This window comes from Protomyctophum bolini (genome assembly GCF_963924005.1).
Source record: "Protomyctophum bolini genome assembly, chromosome: 7".
NCBI lineage: Eukaryota > Metazoa > Chordata > Actinopteri > Myctophiformes > Myctophidae > Protomyctophum > Protomyctophum bolini.
Window position 1 is genome coordinate 34,126,393 of NC_137868.1, and position 10,503 is coordinate 34,136,895.

The 10,503-nt window shown below is 40.5% G+C and overlaps 1 protein-coding gene across 8 annotated transcripts in view; it reads right to left on the bottom strand.

Annotated features, from left to right (window-relative positions):
* ubr5 (ubiquitin protein ligase E3 component n-recognin 5) overlaps positions 1 to 2,479 on the bottom strand; it is a 40,858-nt gene extending 38,379 nt beyond the window's left edge. For all 8 annotated transcript variants that reach the window (XM_080769017.1, XM_080769015.1, XM_080769020.1 and 5 more), the window contains exon 1: positions 2,239 to 2,479. In XM_080769017.1, coding sequence (XP_080625143.1) covers positions 2,239 to 2,300 — 62 coding nt within the window. In that variant the 5' untranslated portion in view covers positions 2,301 to 2,479. The remainder of the gene's footprint in view (positions 1 to 2,238) is intronic.
* Between the last annotated feature and the right edge of the window lie 8,024 nt (positions 2,480 to 10,503).

Consider the following 10,503-nt stretch of genomic DNA (forward strand, 5'->3'; position numbering starts at 1 on the left):
ACAGAAAGCCAAGGGCAAGTACTGCTGAGGCAAGTACTGCTGAGGCTCCTGACTGACTACACAATGTAATGCACAAGTTTGACACCTGCCAGTGCCACTGCAAGGCAAGAGTGTTGGCCTGGGCCATGGCTCAGTGGTCTAGGCACCTTGGCTGGTAATCCAGTCTGGCAGTGTGCCGCGGGTTCGACTCCCGATCCCCCCCCCAAATGAACAACTATTGTAAACAAGTTTTTTTTCCCCACCAATAAAAGCTATTGATATGTTTTTCTGTAGGCAACATAAAAAAATCCCTTTGTCAACACTGACCCCAGAACTTTACTCTCCTAGAATAGCCATATCCAACTTCCAAGTGAAGGAGACAGAACCCTATACTACTCAAGCAGACAGGAGGTAAGAGCAGCAAATGACTGAAAATATGCCTGTCAGTTGACCACTGACCTTACCTGTGATGTTATTAATAGGACTGCCATTTACTAATAAACAGTAATGGATTGTGACATGTATCTGTGTTGGAAGCCCCTCGAAAACAAGATAGTACATAAAGGTTTTTTCCCTAATAAAGAAACTTGAATCATCAAACAGCACTTCAAATTCACTGTGAATATAGGGGTACACCACATTAAAGGGCTGGGCAAGAAGAGGCATTTAGCTACAATGAAACCATTACACTGCAAAGAAATGCTGTTCTATCTGATGTGTTAAAATAGCCATTAGCTAGGTCAAGGGAACCACACGTTGAGGAAATGTGACTGGAAGTGGATAGTCATCCCAAGCATATACTAGCCTCGGAAACCCAGACGTTTTAGATGGAGCACTATTATTTTAGATAAAAGCACTCATCGGCTTTGACAACTGCAAGTTCCTCTGTGGGTATAAGAGGAGGGGGCTGGCAGCACATGGTGAGTGGTGACCATAGGACTTGCATGTGTGCAGTGGCATGCATGCCTCAGGATAAACCAGCCATGACCCCCTGCCCAAGGGGAATGATGGGTATTAATTAGCTAGTGCATTAGGTCTTTTAAACGAAAGCACAAGGCAAATTCCAGTCGATCTGTCCAGTTAGTGACACTGTGAAATCACACAATGAACAGCAAGGGGCTTTCAACTATTGGCCTGATTTTATCTCAAGGTCACTCTAGTCTACACTTTCCGACTTCTCAACCTCTTTGTCTCAAAGTAGAACAGCCCATTAATAAGTTCAATCTCAATGGATGATATAAATAGGTTTAATATAAATCATGTCAAAATACAGGTCACATACCGGTAAAACATTTAAAATACAGGGAAGATATCAATCACGTATGATGTACTCCCGATGTATTATATATCTCACTCTGCGTGATAACGTTATAGCGTAGTTTTACTACCAATAACCAGACTAACCACATTGCATCAGCTTGTTATAGCTACATTTTGGTAGTATTAAAGGGCAAGTGATTAATTGAACAATCAACCCTTATATAAGTTATTACACTCGGATCATTCCCAGCATCGACAACAAAACAGCTGCACAACACAATGGGATGCGTTTGAGTTGCGGTGTGCTTATCCAATTGTATTTATCATCACACCGTGGCGTGCATAAATTTAACTAGTAGTGACATTAATAGCAATCGTGACATTTTTAGAAATTGCCAATACAGCAGCAACGCGAGGCCTCTCAGTTTCGAAATCCCCGTGTAACTTAAAATGCAAATACAAATGCAAAGGGAAAAAACAAACATTCGGCGATGATGACACGAGTGTGCTGGGCTAACGTTAGCCTGCTAGCATTAGCATCGGGTAGCGGCTGACGTTCACTAGTTAATTGATCTAGATGCTCAACAAAGGAGTCCCATAACAAACGCCGATGCATACACAACAGTGGAATAGGTAGAAACATGACGCATCGATATAAAGCTGTCGTTGAATACGTTAAAAGCCCCCTCTCTCCCCACAACCCCCCCACCCCGCATTGTCCAGCTCAACTTTGACTGTGGGCCAATGAATGCTAGCAGAGCTGGGACTGTTTAGCTAGCATCCAAGCTAACGAACGGAGAGATTGTTCAAGATGCCGGGGCCCCTTGTTTCAGCCCCAAGGGGGTCGCGGAAAATCATTTCAATTCATATCCGCGTACATGACAGCGTCCATAGTTGATAAACACGCCGTTGTTCGCCGTGCACCGCACCCAGCACGCGAATATTGATTTAAAACATACCCCCCCCCTTACCCCCCCTCCTGTCGCCCGCAACACATACCTGTCATTCAGCTGATCCTCGGTCCCGGGCAACGGGTGAACCACGAAGTGTATGGATGTCATGGGCCCAATCAAAGATTACACACAATAAACGTGTGAAATGTGTGGAGATTGTTGTTTTTCCGATTACTGTGTATATGCGGACTCATAGGAATCTACAAAGACGATAAAATCCCCGAGTTTAGATCCACAGCCTCCTCACCCACATGCCGCCATCTTAACTCTACCAACTGCTTCTTCTTTCTGTGTTGATTAGCGCACACATGTAATCTCGCGTGGCCAGACCTTCGTCTCGTGAAGCGAGCAATGTTCGATGCTTCGTCGTACGACGGTGTCGCGCGCCGAAAACAGCCGAACCACAAGCTCAGAACGCGTCGCGACGCGACGAGTTGTAGAGCTTATAGATCGTCTATTTTGGGACGGGAGCTAAGGACGGGAGCTTGGGACCGAGGCTAACAAGTATGCAATGCGACCCAACCGCTGCGTAGCCTGCGTTTACTGGTTGGTTGGAGGGTTGGACCAAACAGGAAGTGTGAATGGGATTGGTTGCGTGAAGAGAAGATCTAATGGAACATCAAAATACTGTACACGCACACACACACACACACACACACACACACACTTGTGTGAAGAAATCTTTCTTCTGATACGACACATCCTACTGTACGTCTCACGATCTATATGCTCGTGTGCCCTAAAGCATTACACTTGTTTACAATAGGGTCCACCATGTTCAATTCATCATAACATTTAGGGACGTAGGCTACAAGTCGTACATACACTTCTATATAATCAAAAAATCACACCTGTGTGAAGTGAGGGCTGAGGGGCGCTAATATATTAAAGTCTAACTCATTTTTATTAGGTGATGTAATGGTGATGAAACAAATAATGACAAAACAAACATTAAAATATCTTTATTGTTAATGTCATTTAATGTTTGTGTTAGGGGCAAGATGATCTACATAAATCTATGGAAATAATCGGTCAACCTCAAACAAATTGCAACAGAAACTTTTTAACTTTTTTTGTTTCATAAATATGTTAGTAATAAGTAATATATATAACCAAATAAATCCCAGTGGTGGAACATATTGAAAATAGACCAAATTCACATTGACACCCATGTTAAACAATGATTTCATTTTCTTGTCTTCTAATTTCCACACAGAAACGGTGTTGGATGCAGTACAATGCTTATGAAAAGATGAAGAAAATAAGTTAACCCTTCAAGTGCAATTTCTCTTCATTATCCATGTTATTAATGAATTGACATTAATCTAAGGCAATGGCGCGGAGGGTGTTAATGCACTCAGTTTTCAAGTTCATTTCATTATTATGTGAAGCACTTTATGCTGCATTTTCTGTATGAAAGTGAAATATCTGGCAGGAGTGAGAGATGGCCGGGCCCACACAAATCAGTAGCCGGGCCCCTCCTGAACCACCTACCCACTGGGGTTGAATACTTCAAATTATCAATGAAGTGGGGCTTGGCAAACACCCCCTGCCTCTTTGACGTATAGGGCCAGTGGCACGAGGGCATGGCTATGTGATGTTAAGCTGGACATCTGACATTTCATCAGAACCTCTTGAGTAGCTTGAGTGATGGTTTCACTATTGGACAGTGATGGGCAAGCTACTTGGAAAATGTAGTAAGCTACACTACCAGTTACTCTCTATTAAATATAGCTCAACTACAACAAAGCTATCCCCAGATAATTATAGCAAGCTACACTATAAGCTACATGGCAAAAGTAGCTAGCTACATGGACACTACTTTTTTTTAAATATTTTTTATCAACTTCATGATCAAGTTTCCACCGAACAAATAGCCTAATAGGCAGGCAAAAATGCTGAGTTTGGTTGTTTATTAAAAAACAAACAAGCCCTCTGTCTGGCTTTTGGTGTCAACTTTTTCACATTTACTTGTATTAATGTACCTTGCGGTGTGGCTGATTCATGTGTTCAGTGTTGGGAAAGTTCTTTTTTTTATTAACTATAGTTCAGTTCACAGTAAAAAAAAATTAAAGGAACTAATTCAGTTCATAATTCAACATTTTGAACTAAAGTTCATGGTTCCAAAAAATGAACGATTTTAGTTATTTTTTGTTCTTTTTTTTAATTATTATTATTGCCACAGCCTAGCCATTTGCGCACCAGCTGAGAGACAGGGATTTAGACTAGAGAATGCGGGTGGTCTGTTTGTTTGTGTCAGACTCTTCTTATCTAAACCAACCAATCATGGATTTCTTTCCAGGGATTTTTTCCCCCCACAAAACTTTATTTAACAGTAAATTTGTAACTTTGTAGCTTTTGTTGAAAGCTACGTCACTACTTGGGTCTAAAAATAGCTACACTACAAAAAAAACGCTACTTGGTTCAAAAGGAGTGAAGCTACCATCAAGCTACTGATAAATGTAGTAAGCTATGTAGCTTCGCTACTTGTAGCTAGCTACTGCCCAACACTGCTATTGGACGTATTGGATGTGGTCCACAGTACATTTATATACCACACAGTTAAAGTTAAGAATCAACAGTTCCTATTTTGGGGTTTAGTAAAAACTCATGTTGATTAGGTGATGTAATGGTGCATGTAAAACAAACAGTGCAAACACAAACATGAAACACCATTAACAATAAAGAGACAATATGACGTAAATGACAGTATGACACATTATGACATACATTTTCCCTTCATTGTCAATAGCGTTTACAAAACAAACATTGAACTAAAAACAAACACTGAACCTGTGTATAGGAGGGGCTAGCGCCCCTCAAAAACTAAATGGTCTGATGATGATGATGATGATGATGACGACGACGACGACGACGACGATGATGATGACGATGACGATGTTGATGATGATAAATATAATTATTCTTTCATACAGAAAATGCAGTGCTTTCCATCAACAAAATCACATGAACAGTATAATAATGCATATGAAATTAACATGAAAACCGAGTGCATATATGTAAACATAATATACAGAAATGAAGGGTTAAGATTTTTAATTTATTTGTATTTTTGAACACTCCTATGTCCAGCTTTGAGGGTTTGAGTAAACACAAACATTGAATACCATTGACAATGAATGGCCATGGCTTTGAGTGTTTGTGTAAATTCTGGACTATATATCCCACATCAAATCTGTTACAAAGTCCGCCTTCTTCCTCCTCAAAACATTTCTAGACTCAATGTTGAGTGAGACACTCAATTTTGAGTGTTTGTGTAAACACTGCGTAACACAAACATTGAAGACAAAGGTGAGGAAGCAAATTCTGATGAGATGATGTATGATGATAAGAGCGCCCCTCACTTCACACAGGTGTGATCTTTTTCCCACAAGCACTGTCTGCATCCAACACCGTTTCTGGTTGATTGTGGACAGTTCTGAAACTTTTGTGTGGAAATTAATTATACAAGAAAACTTGTTTAAGCCACTGTTTAACATGGGCGTCAATGCGGAAAACCTATTTTGGCATTTTTCAATATGTTCGACCACTGGGATTTCTTAGGACTTTTGATAATGTTATTATTTAAAAAAATATATAATTCAAAATTTGATTTGTTTTTCAAAATCGTACAAGATCTAGGTTCAGTACAAAGCAGCATCAACATTACAAACCTTACAAATAGCCAGTCCAAGAAACATAACAGTTAAAATGAAAATAAAAAAGAAGAAAATAACAGCAAGGAAATTAATGTTCATTTAAGGTTCATATACATCCAGAATTCATCCCATGTCTCGTTCATTTTGCTTTCTGCATTTACCCTGCCCAACATATATTCATATGATGTTATTTTGATCATTTCTTCATTCCATTCTTTAAGCCCAGGTGTTCTGGCAGCGGTAACAAGTCCAACCTTTATAATAGTGAAATTTTTAGATATGCCAGGGACAGCAGTTCTGTCCCCTAATACACAGAGCCGCGGATCCCTGGGCAACGTCAATCCCACCCATTTCTCAAGGAATTCCAGTACCATACACCAGAAAGGGTATACTATGCGACAGTCCCAAATCATATGCATATATGTGCCCATTTCGTGTGTCCATGTAATGTGTTATTAATATCCGCTATTCCCATTTTAAGTAATCTAGTCTGTGTCAAATAATATCTATGAATTATTTTATACTGAATAATTTCAGTATAATTCCACTTCCTACATTTGCTATAATTCTTCTCCAATGCTCATTTTCAACGTCAACCCCCAAATCATTCTGCCAAATCAATTTGAGGCTGTCACATGTACCTCCCAGCAGTTCTTTTGACAAAAAAACAGATGCAGTATGAGCTTCATGTGGTAATTTTAGATATTCAACTAGTGAATTCTCAACGGTATCAAGAGTACTTCCCAGACAGTGTCTCATTTGTAAATATTTCCAGAATGTACCATCATTTTCAAGGTCAAATTTCTCTTTTAAATCTGAGTAAGTTATAAAAGCCCCATTTGCAAATAGATCACCAATAGTATTAAGCCCTGCTACTTGCCATTGTTTCCATATATATATATCTCTGTCTTTTTTGATAATGTTATTATTGACATATTTGCCTTGCATTGTATGAATGTGTGGGTGAAATGAATGGGTGAAGTGAATGTAAAGCGCCTTGGATAAAGGCGCCATATAAATGGTGTGTGTGTGTGTGTGTGTGTGTGTGTGTGTGTGTGTGTGTGTGTGTGTGTGTGTGTGTGTGTGTGTGTGTGTGTGTGTGTGTGTGTGTGTGTGTGTGTGTGTGTGTGTGTGTGTGTGTGTGTGTGTGTGTGTGTGTGTGTGTGTGTGTGTGTGTGTGTGTGTGTGTGTGCGTGTGCCCGTATCCAATAAAAGTGTTTGACGTTTTACACCAGCAGATGGCAGGATTTACTTGTGTCTCTTCTGTTCTGATCACAAGAATATGATAGGCCATGTAGAGAGAAATATAGAAAGAAAAACTGGACGAGATTACCTGATTGCATGTTTTGAAGCTTTTCTATTCCAACACATTGGTACATTGAATTTGAAAATATTTATTTAAATATTTAAATAGTCATTAACAGTCTTTAAATAGCAACTTAAAATAATAGAATGATCAGTATTGCAGAAATATATATTGAAACAATCTGTGCTTTCTCATACAGATGCCACAAGCCAAGTGGTTATGCCAACACAAAACAATAAAAAGAAAGAAAATAATAATAATCCTGACAAAACTAGCTAGCTACTTCGAGGAAACTTTCTATTTGCTATCTGCCCACAACCCTGGGGTTAATGAAACCAGTTATATTGCTCTCCCATATTGACACAGTGTACTCAAACAAACCTTTTGAAATCGCAGAGTCTATTTTTAGGAATATGGACAGAGGGTCATCAGATGTAGTTAAATATGGGTGCAAAAGAATCGCATGCGGGAAACTACCATGTCACTGCACGAAGGTTACTGGGTTTTTAGGTTAGGGACTAAAATAGTTTTTATTATCAAAGGGGCAAGATGAGAAGATGCTTCCAATAATTAAAAGCTTTTTATAGTGAGTGAATATTTCAGACTCCCAATGTATGAATAAATAGACCATTGTAAGTGCTTTGAGCAAGCATACATCAAGCGCTATAAAAATACAATCCATTATTATGTGTCATCGTTTTGACAAATTTGACATTGTGAATTGTTGCCATTAGCCTTAGTTTCTCTGATCTAGTTTCTAGATCAGAGTAACAGAGTCACCAGCTCTTGTCACTCATGCCTCCACAAATATGACTTATTCCCAGTAAGGTAACATGATCACTACTGAGGAGTAGGGCTTTAAAATAAGTCCTCTCTCTCACTGCTGGCTGTGACGTATTTTTACAGGCTGCGCAGTAGGCAGGACAGACCAGAAATGTTAAACTCAATCCAACACTTTCTCTCAACACTGGGTCAGTTGAGGCCTAAACACCCACTGCCATGACTACATCCATTAAAAGATGCTGACATGCTGCAGAGCTTAACGGCTGGTGTGGCTGCTGGCATATGTACAGTACATGAACAATGAAGAGTGATGATAAGCCTTTCCTGGCTGAGAGGCTATTAATTTTGGGAGCAGAGCCATTAGCCCATTACAGAAAACAGCATTTCAGAATGTTCTAATCATAAGCAAGCCCACACTGGCCTAATGTATTATCTGCCCCTGCAGTGCCCATTAAACTGTCAATTAGCCAGCATTAGAAATCTACTTGTAGTGGAGAGATGGGAGAACAGTGACAACAGTGGTTCAGGGGTAGAGCGGCCGCTTAAGGTTCCCAGTTCTCCCCCAGAGTTATGTCAAAGTGGCAAGACGCCGAACCCCTAATTGCTCCCGATGAGCAGGTTGGTGCCTTGCATGGTTTCTTTTGCCATCTGTGTAAAGCACCTTGGATAAAGGCGCGTAAAATGCACCATTTACCATTTTCTCTGTCAACACAAGTTTCTTGTCCCAAACTACTTATCATTTACTGTACATTTCCTATATCAATCATATTTCTATCAATCAGTGTATTATAGAAAAGGTGCATAAATACCACCTGCCTGCACAGAAACTGGCTCCAGTCTGTGTGTATTAGTCCATTGTCAACAGCATGCCTTTTGTTCTTCTTTTCTCTCCTAGGCTGGGGGGTCTAGACAGCTGACACTGACTAATCCACAGGGCTGCATGAGGCCCCCGCTCTACCTTGTTCTGTCCAATGGACTGACCCTTACCCCTACTTTCAGGCCTTTTTTTTTTTTTAATGTTTGTTTTTTGTGGCTTTGTTCGCCTTTATTTTATGTTTGTTATGGAGGGATAGACAGTAGGCTGACAGGAAATGGGGAGAGAGATGGGGGCGTGACATGCAGTAAAGGCCGTCGGGATCGGGAGTCTAACCCGCGGCACACTGCCATACTGGATTACCAGCCAAGGTGCCTGGACCGCTGAATCACGGCCCAAGCACCTATGTAGGATTAATGGACAGAAATGTCATACTCAAACCGCTCAGCTGTACGCAGTCATAAATAAAAATGTCTGCTTGTAACTGCTCATCAAATGGCCATTCAAATTATTCACCAACAGGGCTGCAATGTGATAATTATCTTATTTTATTGCACACATTGAAAAGAGCCTCCTCAGAAATGACATCTTGCTGTCCCTCACTGAGTCACTGTAGAGGGTATCTGCATTAATTGTCAGACTAGCTCAGTGTCTTTGTGTACACCTAAAAATCACACTTGTGTGAAGTGAGGGGCGCTCTTATCATCATACATCATCACATTCTGGTAAATCACAATTGGTGTCCTCACTTTTCTGTAATTCCGGCCAATCACAATTGGCATCTTCACTTTTCACTTTTTCTTTTGAGGTACAATATCGCCTCCTATGTCAATCAAATCATCGCTATGATTCACACAAACACACAAAGCTTGGCATAGGAAGGGCTAGCGCCTCTCAAAAACATGTAGCCTAGGTGTCCATAATCTCCACCGACTCCCAGTGGATCTTGCCTGTGTTAGTGTGTTGAGCCGGAGGTGGTTATACTCTCACTCAACCTCACAAAGCTCTCCACCGTGGCATTGTGTTTGTTCATGTTGTCACCCATGATGCAGCTGACAATGGCGGTGTCATGTCATCGTAGAACGTCTGTAGGTGACATGTCTCAGAGTTGACAGGAAGGGTGACTAACATAACAGCACTGTGCCTTGGTGTGCACATACAATATTGACATAATAGAGACTTAATAAGCCAGTAAGACAAGATAGCTAAAAATCAACAGTGGATTGATGGTGGATTGATGAGCACATGAATCTCCCCAGAGGAACAAATGATTATGGTCACAATTACAGCACACACAAGATATCTAAAAACTGTTATGGGCGGATACTTGGCCAAACTTGCTGAGTGAATTTGTGCATCATTAAGTAGTCTACTTTATTTTCTTTCAATTCAAAAGCTTTTACTGTTGTTGTTTTCAATGTGTTGTTATAACTATAAGTCACACAGGCCCAGGATTCTAACCCGGGTATCCCACATGGAAAGACAACATCTTTCTTTACCACTGGAATTTCTATAGACTGGAGTAGCTCTGGTCCATAGCCTTCTACTGCTTCGATTCTGCCCTGCAGTAAGGCTATGGGAATATCAGTTTTAAATCTCAAATCGAAATCCGACCAGCCTCTCCTCTTTTGTGGAAATCTCACGAACGTTTGACCTACTCACCAATACAAAGACGTGTTGTGTCAATAGAAAGACTACTTTCCTTAGTGGACGCACTCTGAGCCCCCCACCACACGTATAAACGGTACT